Here is a 22,952-nt window from a genome sequence, read left to right as displayed (position 1 = left end):
GATGACGGCGAAGTTTTGAAAGTGGAATCTTTCATTGCCTTGGGAAATGCAGGAATGCGTTTTAAAATACATATTTTAAAAGGCAATTTTCTCAGCAGTACTCCAGAGTCCCATCGAGGGTTACATTGTAAGTGCAAACACTTGGCCGAGTAGGGATGTAATAAGTGGATTCGTCCACAGGGAGTAATATCACAAGAACTGGTTTGATGAAAAAGAAATACATTTAGCTATCAGTCTTGAGGAAATAATATTACTCCTTCATATTTAAAGGGCATCAGTAATAACTTCCAAGTTGTGTTCTACGGCTTAAATTAATATTTCATCGAAAGGAACTAAAAACTAGAAATAAAAGCAAAAGGATTCTAGATCAAAACTTTTTCAACAGATCTTTGAAAATTGCCATTAGTTGGTGATTACACAATATAGAAATGATCAGGGAGGTCACCAATGAACTGCTTTGGAACAGAGAGTGATGCACAAGGGCACCTGTACATTTGTGGAAAGTGGCACTTGGTCCTGCTGTTACCAACTAAAATTCTTCAGCCAAAATATTTCACAAGAAATGGAAGTGCAAATAAAAGATAACATTACAACTCATTATGTGTACTTTTAATATATTTGAAAAACTTCATTTTGTTTGTGAATTTTGAGTAATAAATGATGTTGATGACAACTTGACGAATTTCTCGATTCACATGGAATTGCCCATAATGGAAAAAAAAAGTCACACAGGTCATTTCAAGAACAACACTTGAGTAGTCGACAAGCAAGACAACTCGGCTTGCACAACCTCTTGAAGGTCCCATTTAATAGCACTGGCTTTCCATTAGGCCATCTCACGAGGGAATAATGATTTTGTACTGGGCTGGCCATGTCGCCAACATGTCTAATGATTCATAATGACACGGACTAGAAGATATTACCCTCCTGCCACACGAAGATGGGTTGTACCCCATCCATCATGAGACTGAAGAGCCGGAGAATGTCCAGTATGTCACCAGACAAGAAACGAGGAGGGTGCATTTCAGTCAACTGTCTCAGACTAGTCAAAGAATCAAATATATTGCACGGACGGCGGTGAAAAGGTCATGAAGTCTGCAAACTTTGTATGTGGTCTGGGTTGCATAGGGGTTTGGGCTTTGAAGCAAGCTAGCTTTGGGTTTGGTCTTGGTCATGGTCAGGGTTTTGGTTGGATTAAAATTGTTATGACATGAGCCAGACCAAACACAAGATCAGACACAGGAAGAGCTTGTGACTTGAATTCTGATTGGAGGCCCTGTGCGGGCCATGTAGGGTCTCGACCACAGCACTACACGTAAGAAGTGACCACCCACTTTCAAAAAAAATACTGCACAGTCAAATGTAAAAATGCTTGAACAAAAGTGAGTAAGACTTTTAGATTGGCCATCTTTTTTCTGACTATTTTTTGTTTCATGAAGTTCAGGCTATTTAAAAAAAAAATTACTAATGAATTTTGTACACCCTGTTTTGTTTTATCATAAATGTGGCTTTACAGAATTTCTTGGCAAACAGAGAATGTCCGAAATTCTCTGTCATCGTTTATCTTAAACATAAAACCATGAAATGTCAGAAGGCTCATGATCAATTTCCTGTGGAAACTTAGCAGTATTGTGTGCCGGATTCTGCAAGTAATTACAATCTTTAATCAAGTAATAAGAATCTGTATAATTATTACAGTAATTTTTGTCATATTACAGTTTTTCTAATCACATGACAACAACTTACACTTTGCTTTTATCAGTCTGCACTCTACTTTGGCCAGTCCGTTCGCAGATTCAGTACAATCTCAGCCGCTTTGGGAGACAGACGATACACACCGACGTCTCTCAGGGCTGCGTCTGGGGACGGATCCCTGCCGTGGACGTCTATCGTCTGCTTGGCGTGGAGGGTCTGGTAGAGAAGATCCCTTAGTAAGATGGCCGAGCCTGTCTTGAGGTTCAGGAGGATGCACGACTCCTTGATCCTGGAGGAGACAAGAACGGATCTGGGGATTACATTGAAATTGGCCCATGAACCACAAACTGAAAATAAAGGCAAGTGCAACATCTAATCCCGATTTGCATTTCGTGACCTGATTCCTGGCTCCAGCTACAGAACCGCCACCCGTGAAAGGTCCCACTGCTGCTGGCAACACACAGCAATAGTGTCATGAATATCCCCAAGGGATCCTGAAAGCCCAGTCTTGTGTCTAAATCCTTTCAGAAATTGAACAAAAAAATGGGTGCAGGGATTAGGCCAGAGATAACCTCAAATGCATTGAAAGCTTTTGCTGTGGGCTATTTTTCCAGCCAACAAAACATATGTGATGTGATCTGCGCAAAACCCTTCACAACATTGTGAGCTTTGTCATTTTGGTGCATATCAACTTTAAATTGATCAAGACACTGTCCTATTTTCCAGACTGTTTAATTCGTGATCCTAGATAACCTAGATTCATGCTGTAGACAACCTAGAATCACAAATGTAATATATCTGACAAGAAGTGTGTCCATAGTGATTTGAAGTTTATATGCACCCTAGTGACAATTCTCACTATGTGCAGTTTTTTGCACATCACATCACATAATTAGGGTCAAAGGGGCCACTGCTGCACCATCCTCCTGAGAGGATACTGTTTTGTTACAAAAAAACCATTTATTACAGTATTTTATTATATCTTTACAGATAAAAAATAGGGTGCAAGTTTAAAAACCTTGTTTCTACCTGCAATGAAAACAATTTCACTTTATGTAATCCCGTAACTTTCTCACTCCACTACAAAATTACAGCTTTTATTGACACGTGACTGAGGCCTCCTTTTATTACTTTCCTCTTCAAAATTCAACTCCAAACAAGCAACAGAGAGAGACAGGTTATTTGCTTTTTTTGTTATTACCAAACTGGTATTTGACGATTCAGATGGGAAGACGGCTGACCAATATTGGACACACGCCCCCCCCATGACTGGTTGTTGGACCCTCTGTTGACACAAACCACGCACAAACCAATGCTGCTGTACTGTATAACCTGTTCATATGTATCAGGAAAAGGACAAGCCTCACAGGCATAGTCCAAGGCAGGATTCTGTAGTGTAGCATTGATTTACCTTAAGCAAGCAGTCTCGCCTGGCCAAGACTGATTTGTGTCGACAACAGGAAATCAGGGAGGCCGGTGTCAGTTTACTGAATTCGAATGAAAACGAACTCTCTAAATAAAACAAGCAGAGGGGGCCACATTTCTGTGGGTGTAGACTTAGGGAGTGACATAACTTCCTATTTATGATGCAATATATGTTTCAAACTGAAGGTTGCAACATGATATGAAACACCATACACATTACCATCTTATCAAATGGTAGCTGGTTGGCCTGCATGCATTCAGTGTATTCATTATTGGTTGCGTACCCATTAGGCATGGGTGTAGGGTTTTATTTTTTCTGATGTGCTCAACTCCATGAGATATCTTTCTTTTGTTTATGATTACGCAATGTGTCCGTGAATTCAATCTTCTGCCACTTGGAAACTGTGTGTCTTTTTACTACTTGAGATTCATTCACGGCAAAGTGTAATTCTATCCGGTCTGAGTGGGAACAGGTCAAAGCATGTCAATTTGTACAATCTTTGCAGGTGCGCCAGATGCATGCATGAGCCCCGTTGAAGAACTTCCCACGAGTCATGAGCCTGTCTCTTTTTTGGCAGTAAGGGTACACTTTATCTTGGGGCAGATTTTCATTTCTGAAACACTGTGTTGCACCAATGCCATTAATGATGACCAATCCATCCAGAAGCCACTGTTCCCTGGTTGTGCAGACCAGAGTTTCCTTTATCTGCTGATGAGCATCAGGTGGCCAGTCGGTTTTGTTGTAGGCAAAATCAAAGTGCCTGCAACAAATGTGACTGGGGGGGCCAACTGTGCAGCAGGGCCTAACACAAGATCAGGCTTGCATTTTCTGGCTTTCTTCTCGGGGTGAATTTTTCCAAAAGATGTTGAGATTTCGGTTATTTTTCTTTCATATGTTGTGTTTTGTTCGTGGCCCCAAAAGGTGATGTGGTCCTTAAAATTAGCGGGATGGGCTGCCACAAGAGAATAAGATGAATAAACAGATTTTGTAACTGGCAGCAACCAAACCTGTGTATTATTTTTTTTCCCTGAAAATCAAAATCAACATGTACAGGATAATAAATATACACGTACATGTGTCCCAATGTGCCAAGCCAAGTTATCAATTTCCCTTGCAGGGATGGCAGACTGTGTACACGTGCCCGCATGTCCACGCATAGATTACGATGGCTAGAGGGTAGGAAGAAGTGTCCAAAACGCCGACGCCATGAATATTCCGAGCAGACCAAGTTAGTGTATGCCCCTCGCTGTGTGTCTGGTCCGTGAGAACTGTTTAGATCCTTCGATTTCCGGCGATTACATCTGTGGGCCTGTGTGTGTGTCTGCATGCTGTGATTATAATGTTGCAAATTTGTAAGAGCGGTTGGCAACAGGAAGAATTCATGTAACACTGCGACATGGTTTGAAGGCATGCAGCGAAAAGATACTGATCCCAAAAAGTGCTGGATGGTTTGACTTCATCGGCGGCAGATCAAGAATTGACGAACTAAGGGGGGGGGGCACCTGGTACTTCTAAAAGGGGGTGCTCCGAGTGGGAGTGAGCCAGATCATAGGAGAGGGGTGAAGCATCAATAATAATGTCTCTCATCAAACTCACTGAATAACTTGTTTGAAGCAAAAGAAACAAGAGAATGGAAGAGACATCTTCCTCATAAAGAAAAAAAAAAGATGGGGGAGGGATACGCAAAGTGCGTACCCTACTGGACGTCCTACTTTACGAATCCCACTGTGACTCCTATTGCACTTTGCTTATAGTGATAAACCACATTCAATTGGATTTGTTGCAATGTACCACATACATAAGTACAATTTGTAAAGTTAAGGGAGGGTGGTGGTCTGGCGGAGGAGGCTGATGATGAAAAACAGCGGGTATACTCCTTGTTTGTCCTTTCTTCAGTCTCTTATAAAAGGGGAAGCTAAAAGAGACAAGATCAGACCCAAGCCTGAGTTATTGTCTTGTCACTCCCTAAGATGGAAAAAATCGATAACTATGTTGAAGTTTTCCTTTATCATGTTTTCCACGTCGCTTCTGACTTGAGTGGCGTCATTAAGATTCAAGTTGTGTTGACGGTGGTGCGAGCTGAGGGAAGGGACCTGCACGCGTGCACCAGCATCCGTGTTTGTCTGTGAGTTTAATCAACTCATTACTGTCCACTGTACATCTATTACTGTCATGGGGGTGGATTAACTGCTTCCAGTCACCGGCGTGGATATTGCTTCTCTAATTAGCCTCGGGGTCTGAAGGAAAAGGAATTTCTCATGAGACAGTAAATGTGGCCACTGGCAGCTGGCATGTATGTTGAAGTCTTACAAGATGTCCTAGGATGAATTCCAGTCATGATTTGCATTTTTTTTTGTTTGGGGGGGGGATACATGTAAGTTGAATAATCAGAAATCTGTTGAACGTCTTAACTGCTTTGTCCAGAAATTTCAGTTTGCTTATTTGTTGCCAATTGTTAGCATTGCTTGCACCATAGCAATAAGCTTTGTTTCAGTTGGTTAGACTTTTAAATTTCAACTTAAGGTGATATTTTGTATTGGTGTTAAACATACTTCCTGTCCAGGTGATGCACAAAGATCATTTTTCGAGACACTTATAAATGTTGCCTTTTCAATTCCTAATGTGACTGTACCACTATTAACCGGCTTATCTAAAAATTTTAGCTGGGTGAGGAAGTTTCAACTCGCTCTGTCTTCTCACAAATATTTGGGAAGAAGAGAAATGTTTCTTTGTCTCGGTGCCTCCTCTCCTCTTCATTTTCCTTGTACACAAATGAACAAGGAGCTTGGATTAATCTCCATACGTGGAAAGAGAAAAAAATTCCAAACACTCTCCATGACAATTCAATGACCAACTGAACTGGCCATGTGTCAGCCATCTTGAATTTAAAGTGAAGTAAAACTTTTCCTTTTGGAAACCTGAGGGTAAAAATGACAGCGACGAAATCAAACAAACTCATGCCTTCTGTTTTTATATAGAATGAGTGAGTGAGTAATAAAGTGAGTAATAAATATAGCTCAATGTTTGAAGCAACATTGGAAAAAACCTAAAAAGTGGGGTTTGGAACCCCCAAATAGTCTAGTATCACCCCATTTAATGGATTAAATGCACTAAGATAGATTCAGGGAATAAGATGAAAATGGCTTCTGCTGTGGATGATGTCTATCGCACTAAAGCCTCCACAACTAGACTTATTTATAACAAGACAACCTATTCAACTGCTCAATCGACTGTCTGCACACTGTCTGCATCCATTCTTCAATCTATGACCACCTGGGTAAACCATTCCCCATGCAGGCTACACTCATCAGGCCTCCAGACTGTACACTCCCTGGGGGGGAGGAGAAGTTGGTAGTTCCAGTTTACAAGACATGAGGTACCTTGGGAATGTTTCACTGCCAATAAGTGATGGTTCCCAGGGGAAAAGCCAAGCGATTAAAAAACTAAGGAAGAAGGCGTGGAGAAAGTCACGCTTTAGGGACAGCAACGCCGAGTGTCACATGCTGATTGCCGCTTGAGTGGACCCGTGACTGGAGGAGTACACATCATTGGCGACAAAATGCCAGTTCGCTTGGAACAGTTTCTTGGGCCGTCCATTGCAAGGGATCAATAACCCACGGATTAATAGACAGTTCACCCCTGCGGAACGTTCTCTGACAAACGGCCTGGAAATAGTAGGTAAATAGCTGCCAAGCTCTGCCCTGCAACGTGGTGGCACAGGGCAGAATGAAAGACGAAAGGAAAAGAAGATGAAAAATGAATCATGTGATAAACTGACTTCACGCACAAGTGGCCAAAACCCAGGGCAAATGAAAGGAAACGTAAACACGCTCAGCACATGACCGAGGCAAGAGACACTCAATCTAGGCTTTTCTTTGTGCTGTGTAGACTGACATGCTCTGAAGTGAGGCTGGAAGGCTGTTGCCATGGTTACGCTGATGTAATTTCGAGATAAGGGCCAAATAGCATTTATGGGTTTCAGGGTCTGTTGGAAGAGAAAACCTCTTGATTCCCTTTCACTCTGTCAATGGCATTTGCTGTCTGGTAAACACTCTCTTTTGAGAAATTCTCAGGTGTTTGAAACACCTGAGAATTTCTTGTTTTCCTAACCATTAAGCCTGACTTGAAGTCACAAAAGAAAAGCCCTATTTATACAAGTAATGTCATGTGGACAATGCACACATAACCTTTGAGATCCTCCCTTCCTGTCATGTGGACAATGCACACATAACCCCCCAAAAAAATAAAAACAAAAAAGAGCAAAACAATGCGGCCACTGACTGCCAGTAAAGCGACACAGACAACGGTGCAAAAATGGGGGAAAGTAAGTGAGGAAATGCTCCTGAAAAATATGTACATTCATGGGACGTGCTATAAAGGCCACTTTTGGAGCTATTTGGATTCCTATTTCCTGAGCATGCTTTGTGATCTATTTTAACATATAACTAACTACTCATCATCTTTGGAAATATCCTCAAGTCACTCCAAAGTGTTTTGTTTCAACACCGACACAGCGTTTAGTATAATCTGCCTCCATCCACCTCCTGTTAAATACAGCACGAGGGCATGTTAGATATTTTGCTCCCCTTCATAATTTGCGTTTCCAGGTGTAGGCAGTTATTCACACGGAAGGTAACGAAACCACCTCAGGATAATCAGCGGATATTATCAGATTGAAAAAATCTTTTCCGCTACTCTGGTGCAGGCAGCCACAAAAACAACAGGCGTGGTCACTGAATGCAAAATATAGCAACGAACTTTAAAAAACAAAATCCTGCTCAGACTGCGCCAGGGCTGATATTCACAGGAGGAGAATGAATGAAGCTCACAGGAAATATGGCCCCCAAGACACACAATAAACCATTGGGAAGTTACACTTGGATAGTGCTGTGTACGTGTATGCGGTCTTGGGATTTGTTTTAATTAAGTTATAATGAAAAAACAAAACAAACTTTTGTGTATCTTTTTTCCAAGCATAAAATAGGCTCTTTCACATCGGTCTTTGCTACTTGAATTTTGTTGGTCAAGGAAGTCAGACGACCTGTTCACAAAAGTGGTCCACATCAAAATTAAACTGCATATTGGTTGAATTATGTCTGCTGAATATTGCCTTATGTGCCCCACATACATGACATAAAAGCAATCTGTCTTTCTCCTATTTGGTACAATTCTTACAAAGTCATTGTAATAAAGGGTTACACCGTGACAATATGATTCATTTCTTATGCAGCGAGTTACTGTCTTTCACCTTTTTGACCAATGAGCAAAAAACAAAAAGACTATTGACTAAAAGTGACATGTGGTTGCATGTCTTTGCTCCTTCCCCATGGTGCATAACGTTCTTGCCCTTTACATCAGGTGCCATGGGTCCCTTGGGTGTAACACATGCATACCCTACATCAAGACAAGTCAACTACCGTTAAGTGCTGCCCTACTGTTTGATTTCTGGATTGGTCTGACATCTCCTCCCAGGGCTGGGCTGCACCAAAGAGTGGCGCATGATGAAGAACTCGGCAGAAATTGTGACATTATCCGAGTAAATCATATTGATGGCTCTGTGGATGGATGGTTGAAGGATTTGCGCGCTGTACGCGTGTACAATACGTACGCAATATCACCTTATCCATTTTGCACAAGATTCTTTATTTAACTGTCCTCTTTTTCAAGTGACCTTTTGTAATGTAACACGTATATCCGTAGATTACCGTTATGCTGACCAACATGGAGCCCATGGATTTTCTAATGTAATGCTTGCATTTCCAATCAACTTAACACTCATCCCGTATAGAACCCACTATACCCATCTGGTACATCTACATAAGGGTCTCTGAGCTTCGTGTGACTTACTCTTTGAAGTAATTTTCGGGGCGTTGGGTGAAGTCTCCAAACTGTGAGAACAAGCCCTTGGTCATATCATAGTGCAACTGTAAGGCCCCTCCTTCATTGAACTGGTTGGCAAGAATCACCTAAAAATAAATTGTGGACACATCTAATCACTCATTTTGAACTAAAGTGCATGAGCATATGCCTCAAACAAAGAAGATGTAAGTCCTATCGAATATAGAAGTTGTTGATGGGGTGACAGTAGCCGTGTACAGATCACACGAGATAATTACAGTGTGTAGCTTCGAGCAATTCAAGGCCCTGTTGAATATCTCCATTTCAACAGACACAGGTTCATGCTTGAATCCCTTCGACAACGGCTTGGTAATTGCCATTTGGAGTGCCATGGTGATTAGCTCTAGCCACAGACAACAATGTTCATTTTGGACAAGTTTCACAATGGCTGATATATCCAAAAGCCAAATGTGACTGCTGGCCATTGGCAATGCCAGGAACTGTTGATTAAAGTACTCAAGATGGGAAAGGTTTCCTTCCGTGCCGAGTTGAAATCTTTTACTGGTCTTAAAATTTATTTTTGATTTTCCATTCCGGCAAAGGATTTCACCGACTCAGGAGTTTCATTAAGATGGTGACAAACAAGCTACAGCAGCCCTGTCCTCAAGTGTTCAAATTATTATTGAATTCCTAAGCCATCCCCGTCCAAAGTGTGCTGAAACTTGACTCTAACCCATCACCTTCCAATCACATGTTAAGCACTTCAACAGCCAAACCATTCTCATGTTCTACGCACCTCTTCGTATATGAATTTATTGAGTTCCTCGGCTAGGCCCATCCAGAGCTTATTGAAGACCGAGGGGCACAGCTGGTCCCCCAGCTGTTGGAGTCTTTCTTTAAGTGTCTGCAGGAGCTCACAGAGGGAGGCAGACAGAGCAGGGGCGATGTAGTCCTTGGGGGAGGGCATGGCAAACCATCTAGGAAGAACAAATTTATGAATAATTGATGCACTCTGTTTCTCCGTGAATATTGCTCTCTTTGTGAAATGTGAATTTCATGGATCTCATGAGTTACGAATGAAGAAAACCAGAGACAGAGAGAGCTGGATTCAGGAATGGAGTGGACACACTTAAGCCATAATTCTGTGAAAAGGTTACGACTAAAACTCTGACATGTGGAAAATGACCGCCGGCAGTGAGCAAAGAAAGAAGATGTGGTGATGGGACATTTAAAACAGATGAAATCTACTTGACATTTAACATGCTCAGAAATCTTCAAGTGAAATTCAGTACTGCCAGTCTCTGGCAAAAACCCTCTATGAATAAATCTACAAGAAATTGGAATTTCCCAGTAGACAGGAAGATACATTGATCCAAAGACAACGAACGAGGCTGTCCACGGATTGGGTAAAGAGCAAAATACAGTACAACGCTGCTGGATCGAACACCACAATACTAAACAACTGTACCAAATATTCCCCTTGGCTCCCGAAGTTTCCACACACTTTGACAAACACTGAAAAATTGCTTTAAATAAAGGAAAAATATTTAGGACTGATGATAGTGACTCAAGAGTTGACGAAAATGTTACTCGCTAAAAGAACACTGGCCAACACGCAGCATGGTCAGTAATGTTTGCGAGTACATGTACAGAGTATCTACAGATGTTTGTCACTTTAGCACCTAGCCAACTTAGCACTTCACCATGTTGGCACCAAGCCAACTTGGCCCCTGGCCAAAGCAGCTCCCCAATTTTGCCTCCTGAATAATAAGACAGAACATAGCAATAATGAACAGCCTCTACACCAAACATTTTGTGCGGACCCCATTGTGTTAATTATAGTGGCACTGTACTGTCTTCATATCCAACTGAACAGCTGAAAGACTTCTACAGTATTTTAACCCACGCAAAATACCAATCTGCCAATAAGCTACATGTATCAATGGTCTTGTCAGAGCAACCTGATAGGGCAGGACTACTTGAATGGATAGGTGTGCCAACAGTCATCTTATAAAGTAGTCGATGTTGTGGTTGATACCCCTTAAAGGAACCAGGAAATAGAAATATTTCTACAAATTTTACTAAAAAACCCATGAAATTACATCTTTGGGTTTCAATTAACCTGATTTTAAATTTTTGTTTTAACCCATATTTTGATGCTTATTTTGCTTTATGCTAATGTATATTTGCATATTCATGAGCAGAGCCATAATGTCATCCAAGGCACTGAATCTCAATGTTGCACTGATTTGTGCACAGAAATTTTCTAGATTTTTTAACCACTGCTATGGCAGATTTTATTTTCTTTGGCAATTTATTGCTATGTAAGTATATGGCAATAATCCAGCAAAAATCCTTTTCACGGAAATGTTCCCAGATAGCAAATTTTGGGTTCACAATTTTAACATGAAAACATGCAACTTGAACCATGTCTTCCTGGATTTACAAAGCAAAAGTGCCCTCACTTGCCCAGAAATGCTTGGCCAATTTTAATGTTTGCAAAAGAGCACCGTTCAGTTCACGTAACTCAAAAGAGATGTCAAACAGTCTTCATGCATGGAATACAGAGATACACAAAAGGTGATTCTAAGAAAAATTCAGTTCCTGGTTCCTTTAAAATCGTCAAAAGATCACTACCAGGCCTCCACTCTGCAAAAAAAGCATTTCTTTGTTACTGTTCATCCGTATTGCCAATTGACTGGTTTGGGGGATGCCCTTGTGTCTAGCCTTGTGATGGTCTTTCTTTAACAATAGTTTACCCTGAAAAGGGTTAACCCATCCAAAGAACTGAAAGATTGCCCTTGTCAATAGCTGAGGTACATTCCATGGTTTTAAAACAATATTAACCACTTGGAGCCCGGGTACCTGGTCTGGACTCCTTGGGTTTGTATACCCAGCAAGAAATGAGACCGAGGGGTACCCCCCCCAACATGTCCAATCCCTATACACATTCCAGACTATTGTTACTTAACACATCCCCCCAAGATGTCTGAAAGGAATTCCCCAGATTCCTGCGAGACAATGACCAACACAAAGCAGAGGGGGTTCTCTCCGTCTCATACCTTGCTGCATATGTGGGTTTGCATGCATAGCTGGGCTGCCCGAAATTGGACAAAGAAGCTGAGCCTTATAACAAAAGACCATACTCGGAACAAAAGACCTGTGCTGGGAATTACCATCATTTTTCAGCTGGCATTAGCAGAGGTAATCCGTCATTGTTTTGAAACAGTATACCAGTGTTTGTGACATTCTGCATCCGCGGATTATCAGCGCAGATAAAAGTGCTCCAGCACTCCAGCGATGAGCGATACTATACCGCTGCATGCTAATCCGGCTGTATTTGAAAAGACGCCACTGCCATTCAGCAACGCACTAGGCCAATTTTAGGAACAAAGGAAATTACTCAACACTGCACAATCTGGGCTCTTTTTACTGGGCGGCAGGTCTGGCTGCAATATTTGGGTGTAAATTGAGGCTGCCTGTCAGATTAGAGTAGCCACCAGACAGTCATTTGTGTGGGTGTAAACGTCCAGTGAATGAAGTTATGAATTCTTGAAGATTGTTGAAAATGGAATATCTTGAAAATTGCCCGGGAACCAGACTGCATATTCAAATTCTACTCAGCAGGAAGAGGTTAAAAAAGCTGGTGAATCCTCTTAAGCCATCTGCACTTGCTTCAAATCCGAATGACAATTAGCTCTTATTCATAAACAACTAAGACAGTTTAGCCATTCCTATTGGTTGAGAACCTATCACATGGCCGGTCTTAAACAACTGTTAAAGCACCAGCTAGTTGTGCACAATCTCACATAGTATGCACCACACTCCATATAAGGAGATTGTTGGACTACTTGCAAGAGGAATGTACCATACCATGGCTGGAGGGGTGTTTCAAAAAACATAAAGCGAAATTGTTGAACAAATTGGTTGGAAATTATACAATTTTCAAAAACTTCTTTTGACTTTGTGACTCAAAAGGTATTTATGAATAGGAACAAACATGCACTTGCCTGGTCCTAAACATAATTCAAGACCAGCTCAGGAGAATGGATGGTGTTGATGTCCCTTGCCTTCAAATTGATCATTACCAGCGTCAATTCTGCTCTGGTCTTAAACATTTAACACCCACCAAGCATAGATTTCCTCCATTATCAATGGCTTATGCTACTGCAAGGAAGTTCCAGATCCTTACTTGTCCTTCCTGTAAGGTCTTGCCCGACTCTTGATGTCAATGACAGCTGTTCTTTGCAACGTTGCCGTCATGTCGTCCTTAAGGAGGCCGTACAGGTGAAGGATCTCATCAAAGACAGTGCCCTCTAGGACATCCATCTGGCCATCCTGAAATCCCTGGCACATTAACAAGAAAAGAAACAATGGTGTCACGTTGGCAAGAGGAAAAAAATGGTGTACAAGTGGGATGAGTTAAAGGCCAGGTGCCTATGGGCTAGTTTTAAAGTTTCTTTCCAACTGTTATTCCCTTCCTCTTCATCGTCTTAATGTCTTGAATGCTTAGATCTGATGGCCATCCACAGAGTCTGAGTGCACAAATGTTAACTTGTTTAGTCCCCCTCCTCCAAACACACGACATTTGCAAAGGTTCTGACCCCTTCCCTCAAACACATATGCATTCTCTGTTTCTCTTTGACTAATCACACCAATGGTTCCAGTGCTGGTTAGATTTAAATGGCAAGGGTGAAAGGTACATTTGCAGTCAACACTTGTTATAACAAAGTTAACGGGCTCAGACAAATTACTTTATTATAACCAGAACTTTGTTATAAAAGGAATGGCTAAACACAGAAAACACAAGAATACGGGTGATTCACAATACAAAGCGCCACTGTTAGAGTTTGCCGCAACCAAGCCACTTTCAAGTTTATCGTCGACACGCTGCCGTAATTGAGTGCACTTCGGTACGTACTTTGGGATATTTGATTGATTGAGTTGTTCCCTGCACCACAAAAAAATAATCATTTTTGACTACCTCATACCCGTTCGCAATAATCAATTTCGAATTTTCAACCAAGATAAACAAACATTCGGAAAATTGAAGTTTCTCACGCACAGCACAGTTTAGCGACTGAGACTTTGTCAACAATTTATCTCATAATGCACTACAAAAAGGCCTCTCCATGACTTCTTGGTGGCGTACTGCAGTGTGAATCGTCAGTACTCAAGAAATTGGGATAGTTACTGTATAAATTGGTATAACAGTGTTCTTTATAACAAGAGTTGACTGTACTGTGTTACAATGATTCTTGATGTGCAAAAGCTGATCCTAGTTCCTAAAAGCAAAACAAGCACTCTCTGCATGTGTGCCTCGGACCCTCTTCCACCTTCCAAGGCGCACACAATGTCAGTAGCCTCTACCCCTCTGAGTATGTGCTTTATGGATGGTCCCGTAGTGATTTAAGAATGCCGCATACATACCTGTGACAATTTGCTGACGTCCTGGGCTGCTGTCAGCGTCTCAAGGGCACTGTTGAAGTGCTCCATTGTCTCCTGCTCCTTGCTGTAGAACTGGAGCTGCAGAAAAAACTGCAGAGACAAGACAGAGACAAATTGGCAATGTGACGCTTGCTTGGACTATGCAGACCTATTCGAGTTCTCTAGCCAAAAAACTACCATCATCATGGTTCAAGGTGCAAGTCCTTTACACAAACACCAGTATTTTTGTCAAAGTTTCTTAACCCCTTGATGACGGGAATTTCTTCCCAAAAGCCAACTCCAAGAATTCCAGCCTCACTTGGCCACAAAGGCCACCTGCCAAACCGCAGATTCTCGGTTTGTGGCCCTGCGTGCTCTGCACGCTTTGAATTACATGGTGAAAAGGCTGATTGTTCAGTGGCCATGCGGCTCTACTCAAGCTTCCACATTCCCGTTGCCTCTTTTCAAAGTGGGGACTATTGTGAAGCTGGTGATTATGATGCAAATTCGGTCTTTTCATTTCTGAGCTACGCACAAAGACCAATTACCATATATACAAGAGCCAGGGTCTGCCTTCTTTCACCATGTTCGCTCAAGTGTGGGCCGAGAATAATAGCTGAAAAGCGGTCTGAGGATCTCAATTTTTACGGCGGCTCTATCCGCGTCCCGGCGCGAAGGGGTTAAACGTAAACACTGTACTATAGTACTGTTTTGCCAGCTACCATTTTAAAGACTGGTTCATACGTCAGGCGGGTACGAGAGTGAAGCAGTGCTCAACAATACGGTGATGTTCACTTGAGATGAAATGTATTCAAGTGTTGTGAATAAGCAATATGCATATTTGCTCTTATGTCACAATGAGACGTTTTTGTGCCAAGTATGGCTTTTAGGCAAATATCTCATTGACACTACCTAGCCCTGGTTTTGAAACAGGAAATAACTCTGGTAGAATTGAATATTCAACAAACCATATGCAGAAAGCTCGGAAAAACGTGTACAGAAACTGATGTCCAATCCAGGTCTGAGTGTCGGTGTCGAAGCTCAAGGTTCCAAATGACAAAAATAAAAGTGAGCCGAGTTTTAACCCTGGAACTTGCAAGAAATCTTCCTGAGACAACTCAACAACTCTGCACAACATTCTCTATGCTGCTTTACTTACCACTTGCTCCGACCACTCCTTGAGGATGTCCATGATGTAGTTGACTCCGTTCAGGATGGCGCTGTGCCTCCCGGCCAGGGGATCTGCCGACTCCTGCTTCATGACTTGCAAGAGACGCACCCTGAAGTCATCCAGTAGGTCCAGCTGCAACTCCAGGAACCTCAAGTGATGGGTCGGGGAGGGGAGAACCTTGTAGCGCTCTGCAGAATTATTAATTACAAATCTCAATTATTGTTTCCGATTCTCCTTGCTGGCACTGTTAAACAATGGGTGAGCTGTTGATCTGGGCCGTGGAAAAAACCTTTTGCTCTGGCTGAAATATTGTTTTGTAGCAATCACCAACTCTCTGACGATGATTTGGTTTGCAGAGTACTGAAGAAACTGACCTACAAATCTCCTGAAATCTTTGTCCGATTATATGATATAAAGAGTGGCCCAATGCTGGATGAACACAATCTGAGACAAAACTCAAGGTAAAAAAATTCCATGGGGGGTGTCCAAGAGGCATGGCTATTGCTCGCAAATGGTAATACACTGTAGAAGAAAAACTCACGGCCTTGACCAATATTAAAGGCACGTTACTTATTCCTGGTCAGTTCTCTATTCAGCACGGTACTCCAAGCATTTACCTGTTATGACTAACATTAATGTCATGAAGCTTTCTACACATTCTGGAACTTTCAGATCGTCTGTTTCCTCCAAGTCTTTGTACTGTGGCGACCAGGCAGCTGACGATGCTAGAAGGGAGTCTATCTTCTCAACTGCAACTGTGGAAAATGGAAAGCATGGGTCATAAGATATCAACTATGTTCTTCATTCACAAGATGTCATATCTCTGGTGTCAGAAATGGGCTAGCTCTTCAAATTAGCCTTCTGCTTTAGCATCCCATGTGGATATTACTCACATAAGAGCCTGCATCTAATAGGAGGTGCATAATACATGCACACAAAAATCCCGAAAGGCTTCAGTGTAGCCAGTTCAAGATACCATAGTACCCTGCGCTACACGCCACAGGACTTGTAAGTTTGGCCAATAGGCAATAGATGAAAACTCATGAAATACCACAATAAATGGAATTTTAGAAACTGCGCGGCAGCAACGTTGCCCCCATTTTATTTAAGTCAGCATCCAAGTTCAAGGCTTTGCTTTCCAAATAATCCTAGCAAGGTAGAGCAGAAAAACCCTGGTTTTCTTTTTAAATACAATTTAACAGTATATTTCAGGAGCAGCTATTGCATTTCGGATATCGGTAAAACCTTAACACTGTATCAGTGTAACACTACATGCCAGTTTCAATTAAAAATTGTTGGCATGAGAAACTCAGCTAGTATGCCCATGCCTTCATCAAATGCGAGAGATATGTTCAATTACTGTGACTTATGACTAGTCTGCTCCTATCCCACCGAGGAGAGAAAGGTTGGACGGCCCGTCAACAAACCTACATTTCTTCTCCACCACCAGCCACCTCTCAAAGCACTCCTTGCCCGTCAGGACGTGCAGGCAGTCGGGCTGGCCGGCAGGATAACTGTAGCTGCCCCTGACCTCCCGATTGAAGAGCAGGTGCTCATCGATGGTGTGGGACAGTAGATGCTCGTCAAAGAGAAGCTCGGGGATGTCGTGCTCAAGCTTGGCTGCTACGATGTTCAGAAGGCCTCGGATGAACTCCACCTGATTCAAAACACTGTGCATATATCACACTCACCAATTTTTTTCTAATTTTGAACAATTTTAATTTATATGTTACTTATGCTGACTTACTGACCATCAACTCCGTAGTTGGAGGAGAGTGAGGGTGATATATAGTCTAGGAGAACACTGCTTTAGACCCCCTACAAAAAGTCCAAGAAATGATGGCATATACCAAATCATGAGTGCAGAAATTTCAGATATTTCACATTGCCAAGAATCTAAGCAGTATCTTTATTTGTGGAGAAAACACTACGAAATGTCCTTACCTTTGCACTGATATGCGAGAGGTCCTTGGTATCTAGTATGGGCTGGATGGTGTTGTCAAGGAAATCGCTGTGGTCCCGTATCCAGTTCAAGACTTGGGTCAGGTACCATTCGGGCTGCAACACCAAGAACCATCAGGAGTCCAGCAGGCAACACATGTACAAATACTAGGACTTCCTGTCATTGCTCTTCTGCTCATACTTTGTGCAAAACCTCCATTGCTTTGTACTATATGGAATGCTCCATAGCAGGGCTTGAAATATGCACTGGTCTAATGATGGGCCGAGTCCTCTAATAAGCACCAACGCTGTACCTGAGAAAGAACTAGATCTTTGCCTTGTGTGGTTTTTTTTTAAACAAAACACATACTTTTCTCAATTCGAAGTGTGAATGTATGTTTCTGTGATTTTGACACTGGTCTGATAACATTTACAAAAAAACTGGAGGTTTAGAGAAATTTTGGAGTAACAGGATCTGTACCCTTATAGATTTTACGATGGAAATTCAGTCTATACCAGTGTAGGGGCATAACAGTAAAGTTGTGGGTTTGAGTGACTGACAAGTTGTCACTTTCCAAAAAAGGTTCGGATTTGAAATGCTAGAGACCCACTTTATTCGCAGAGCCCATGGGTTTACCTTATCAAGTCCATTGGTCTGTTTTTTCCCGTGGAAGTGATACCGAAATCGTTTCCTCAGTGGCTGAAGTAACAGATGGAGTGGCAACAGAAGAGGTCGTGACCCTGGGAGGTGACTGTACTCTCGAGCAGTGGAATCTTCAAAGACTAAGGTATCTCTGGAGTGGCATGATTAAGGAGCTCATACGCAATAAAGATGTGTTTCTGGTATTTCTCCTGAAATAATCTGAAAACAAAAAAATCCTCCAGGGATTTGAATCTATCAAAAAAGTAACAGAAAAACATGTGTGAAAGGTAAAATGGTATTTAATTGAAAAAAGAAATCGACAACAAAGAACAAAACACGAAAAAAAAAATCATATCCATTGCCAGGCCCAAACTCTGGTTCACGTGACAGATGAGTGAAACCTAATGTCAATTTGCACTGCTTTAACCCTAACACTCCTCAGTCCTCCAACAGGTGAAGGATTGAGGAGGGTAAGGGTTAATGTTGTACAATGTCGTAAATGTAGAATTTGGAAGGCTTGCTACTATAGTCACGACATTCACAAATTACTGTCTTTACATTTTAAAGCAATTTCCATGAAGACTGACAGTTCCACAAATCGCAAGGATACGGAAGTTGGAGTTTGACAAGTTGCCCAAACAGTGTTTCCAGGCGGTTCTTGAGTTCAACCTGTTGGGCCGGCGGAGGTGGCATGGGGACTGCACTGTGGACAAATGGCCAGTTGAATGCCTTCAGGACTTCCTCAAATTCACTACAGGTAGAGAGAGAGAGAGAGACTAAACTTGCACATGGATAGAAAAATACGGCTTAGTGGCAGTGTTTATGAGAGCATTCACTCAGAGGGTCATTTCTGCAGCCACTGCCAATTCAATGTTTAATGCTCCTGGATCCCATGTGAAAATGCTATGGGTTTGTGCACATTCAGATGAAATTTAGTCAGGTGTACTTCCTGCCTAATGGGAACAAACTGCTTGGTGTATACGCTGTGTCCCACACAATGGAGCTCTTGAGTGCTCACACATGTTACATCATTTGTAGTTTGTCTACAAAGTCCACAGTAAAAAAAAAAGCATCAATCCATTGCAATGAACTTTGGTTAATAAGTGTTACGATAAAGGTAACTGATTTCCTAATATAATCACATACAATTTGTGGGTATTTAACTTCAGACTGACCTAGACAGCTTCTCTTTCAGAATCTTGTACCAGAACAGGATCGTGGAGGTCACAAAGGCCACCAGATTGGTGCACGCCGAGCCCTGTAGGGCCTCGCTCACCTGGGCAAGCTTGGCAAAATGGGCCACGGCGCTTGGCATTGCCCCCATGGAGATCCCTTTCTGCACCTCGGAGCTGTGGAAGAGTTTAAAGGGAGCCGAGTTGACCAGGAGCGAGCCTTGGATCTCCGAGCTGTTAGTGGCAGGGAGCAAGGTGGGTGGGATCAGAGAGTGCAGTTTTGGGGGGTGAACCACAGCAGGTCGAGTGGCAAGAAAGAGGTTAGTAAAAGACAAGATGGGAAAGACAGGAATTAATTGCCAGCGACCCACAGCAAATTGTGTTCATTCGATGTCTACACATTCACAACCACATATATAACACCTACTGTTGTTGAGTAACGTTTCCAGGTAACACAGAAATGAGCTTGTGGGAGCCTCGCATTAGATGACATTGATTAAGCCTTACAGTCCACCGCCCTCCAGCCACTGAAGGATTGAGGTCCGTCAGGGTTAAAAGTGTACAATGTAATGCTTTCATTGGATAAATGCTATCTTCTCTAAAGGTGAAGCCTAAATTATGCTAGCGGGTGCAAAATATACGGTCAAACTATGTTCACGTACACAAATATGTACACGTAGGACAACAGGTCTTTACTTCTACACGGTTAATAACCCTTTCCACATTTTTGCCTGGAATCTCCCCGAGTCCTTCTCACTGCAGGAACACAATGGCAGGTTCTTTGCAATCAAATATCCAAGGAGCATTGCGTCCCTGCTTGGAGAATCAGTGTGAGCAGGTTGGGAAAACCTTACAGCTCTGGTGGTAGGCTGGGTAATTACATAACTACAGGGGTTAGTATTTCAGTGTATTCCTCTTGAAAAGCTAACCATTTACATTGTGACATAGCGTCGGTCCTCACCATGATTGGGATGGTCCGGACCAAGATACTACAGCAGGACTGACCCAACTACTATATTTCTATTTCTACAGACAAAACCGAGGAGATGCCATTCCTGTCGGACCATCACACTCACGCAAGGGTTTCAACTTGAGCAGGTGCGTGCGCATTGTGGCAAGTCACAACACCCTTTTGTTCTGAGAGCAACGTGTGCGTACTGCCTGCGTTCCAACAGGATGGCCCTGCTGTAATGGCTTCAAATTCTGGTCGCTGGATTAGTCTATAGTTACGGCTGATGCTACAGTTGGGATGAACTGTATCAGATTATAACACCCAAACTACACCATCAGTCCCAATTCTAGTTGGGATCATCCAAACTATAGTTGCAATTATTCTAACTATAGCACTATAGTTGGGCCGGCCCAACTACAGCACTATATTTAAGACTACAGCTGGGTACAGTCTACGGTTGGGACAGATGCTTTAGTTGGGGAGGAACAAGCTTACCTGAGGTCTTCAACAAGTGCCAGCCATTTCATGTACTCCATGCACCTCTCCAGCTCTTGGACCTTCTCGGTCATCTGTCTGAGTTCCTGCACCATGGGCTTGGCGCGGTGGAGATGGCTGTTGGCGGACCGTCGGGACTGTTTGTTGGATGTCGTCAGGGACTCCAGCTGGTGCACAGCCGATTCCGCCTCCCGGAGAGCTTCCTGGATTCTGGTTGGGGTTTCATGACTGACGGCTGTCAACTTCCGATGGGGGACACAAAAGAAACAAGCAACTTGAACTGACAATGTGTTGACATCACAAAAAAGTGACCTTAAGCAAAGCATCAGGCTATATGACCCTTGTGTATAACTGGCCGATGAAGCCCACACTCGTTCTAAATGTTGACAGGCTTGACATTTTAAATGTGTAACATACACGACGTTATAGTCGTCAGGTCCCTAATATCGCCACCTTTTGTTAAGTCTGATTGGTTTTCACAGTAAGTGGCGAGATAAGGGACCCAGTGACTAGGCCTATAAATATAATTATATGGTAACGCACATTATTCATGTATGAAAGGGAATTCAGACCTTCTGTAATTTTAAGCTTTATTTCAGTTGGGAGCCTCGAGAGCCATGCAATAAAAGCGCAAGCACATGGGACTGGTTCAAGATCAAATATCCACTGTCCCAAAATGGCAAAATCTAGCTGGCTTCTTCCAGATTATCCCACTTGATCTCTTAATCTTGGCTCACATTTTATCATGTTCATAATTCTCCCATCTAAGTCTTAGTCCTTTTCCTATTCCCATAGTTCTACCTGCATTAGTAAAACCTTCTGTCAGTTTTGCGCAAGTTCAGCTGACATTCGGGAAATATGTCGGAAATACACGTATAATAATAACAATAAGCACCACGGTCATGAATGAAAGGCTAAGTCTGATCAATCTACCTGCTGTTGAAGGAGCTTCTTTTCATCAAGTGCACCTTCAAGTAGCCCCTTCACCTTACTTAGAGTCTTAACATCATCGATCTGTCCATCTATTAGACAGATAACTTCGTTGCGCAAGACTGCCTTGCAATCCTCAGGCTCAGTCATTCTTGAGATGTGTTACACGCGTTGCACTGTTTACAAGTACTTAATAAAAAAAAAGTATAGACTGGCACCCTGAAGCGAGGCTGTATCAAGAGTCATCAGCGTCCGAAAGACGTCTAGAGACTATGCACAGACCATCATCGAAGAATTCCATATCTGCCGTCGCGCGTCGCCCGTCGCGCGTTGAAGCGCCCTCCCTATTAGTCACAAAAAGTGGTTGCGCGCAACACAAACCCAATCATAGTTTGGATACTGGGTGCGTTCGATTAGCTTACACGTGTAAGTCAAACTTACACGAGAGCGTTCGTTTAGCCATCACGTGACGTTCGTGCCTGCCCTGGTGTCAGCCACCACTACCCCAGCTGGCGAGCGGGTCTCTGGAGGCTGCCCGAGAGTAATGACGTCACGGATGGACTGTTTGAGCATGGACGTACATGATGGAACGTGGCGGGGACTTGACCTTTTTCTCAGAATGCCTTGGAAAACACACTGCAGCGTTCGATAAGCCTCATTTTGAGGCTTCCCTTGAGTGTAACACTGGTGTGTTCAGGGAAGCTAATCGAACGCACCCATAATAAGGGGCGAATCGTGTCAGTGAAGCGCACTCCCTATCGGCAGTCACAAAAAGTGGTTGCGCGCAACACAACACCCAATCATCGTCACTGACACGATTCGCCCCTCATACTATCCGAACTATGATTGGGTGTTGTGTTGCGCGCAACCACTTTTTGTGACCAATAGGGAGTGCGCTTCACTGACACGATTCGCCCCTTATAGTATCCGAACAATGATTGGGTGTTGTGTTGCGCGCAACCACTTTTTGTGACTAATAGGGAGTGCGCTTCACTGCCATGAACCGCCTTTCAAACCCGTCGCGCGTCGCCAGTCGCGCGTCGCCAGTCGCGCGACGCCAGTCGCGCATCGCCCGTGGTTTTTTTCTTGGTCAGGATTGCGCAGTGGTATTTTTAACTTTGACCCTTGATCGTTTCACATGTATATGTCCTTGTTCGATCAATCCACCATGCCTGACTCTCATTTTAGTAATAGAACTAGAAGATGTACATGTATTCGTTTTTGCAGTTGCGCCAAACTCCAATTGAAAGAAGAAATAACAT

The 22,952-nt window shown here is 42.8% G+C and overlaps 1 protein-coding gene across 3 annotated transcripts; it reads right to left on the bottom strand.

Moving 5' to 3' along the window:
• Positions 1 to 228: 228 nt before the first annotated feature.
• On the bottom strand, positions 229 to 21,972 carry rint1 (RAD50 interactor 1). Of its 3 annotated transcripts, XR_015426029.1 has the most exons (15): positions 21,694 to 21,972; positions 20,761 to 21,002; positions 19,317 to 19,547; positions 18,752 to 18,892; positions 18,136 to 18,292; positions 17,502 to 17,615; positions 16,989 to 17,214; positions 16,175 to 16,312; positions 15,546 to 15,745; positions 14,390 to 14,497; positions 13,152 to 13,306; positions 9,756 to 9,936; positions 8,969 to 9,087; positions 2,093 to 2,216; positions 1,852 to 1,984 (listed from the first exon to the last, which is right to left on the bottom strand). XR_015426029.1 is itself a non-coding variant. In XM_022239867.2 (14 exons), the coding sequence occupies exons 1-14, from the start codon at positions 21,838 to 21,840 to the stop codon at positions 1,771 to 1,773; spliced, it is 2,316 nt and encodes a 771-aa protein (XP_022095559.2). In that variant the 5' UTR covers positions 21,841 to 21,967; the 3' UTR covers positions 229 to 1,770. The 3 variants fall into 3 exon arrangements, 2 of the variants coding, with proteins under 2 accessions (XP_022095559.2, XP_022095558.2); XM_022239867.2 differs by lacking the exon at positions 2,093 to 2,216 and having other exon boundaries at positions 229 to 1,984; positions 19,317 to 19,490; positions 21,694 to 21,967; XM_022239866.2 differs by lacking the exon at positions 2,093 to 2,216 and having other exon boundaries at positions 229 to 1,984; positions 21,694 to 21,966.
• Between the last annotated feature and the right edge of the window lie 980 nt (positions 21,973 to 22,952).

The sequence above is a fragment of the Acanthaster planci genome, linkage group LG07 (genome assembly GCF_054643075.1).
Source record: "Acanthaster planci isolate LZ-2023a linkage group LG07, COTS_SCS, whole genome shotgun sequence".
NCBI classification, from domain to species: Eukaryota; Metazoa; Echinodermata; class Asteroidea; order Valvatida; family Acanthasteridae; genus Acanthaster; species Acanthaster planci.
The sequence above is the reverse complement of the archived record's forward strand: the minus strand, read 5'-3'. Positions and strand labels throughout refer to the sequence as shown.

Bases quoted from the DNA above. Each gene is read 5' to 3' on its own strand.
- rint1 (XM_022239866.2), bottom strand. From the start codon at position 21,840: ATGACTGAGCCTGAGGATTGCAAGGCAGTCTTGCGCAACGAAGTTATC. The intron at 18,293-18,751 runs GTATCCTTGCGA...ATGCCACTCCAG, and splicing joins CTTGTCAAACTCCAACTTCC to AGATACCTTAGTCTTTGAAG. The intron at 15,746-16,174 runs GTAAATGCTTGG...ATAATTCTGCAG, and splicing joins ATTAATGTTAGTCATAACAG to AGCGCTACAAGGTTCTCCCC.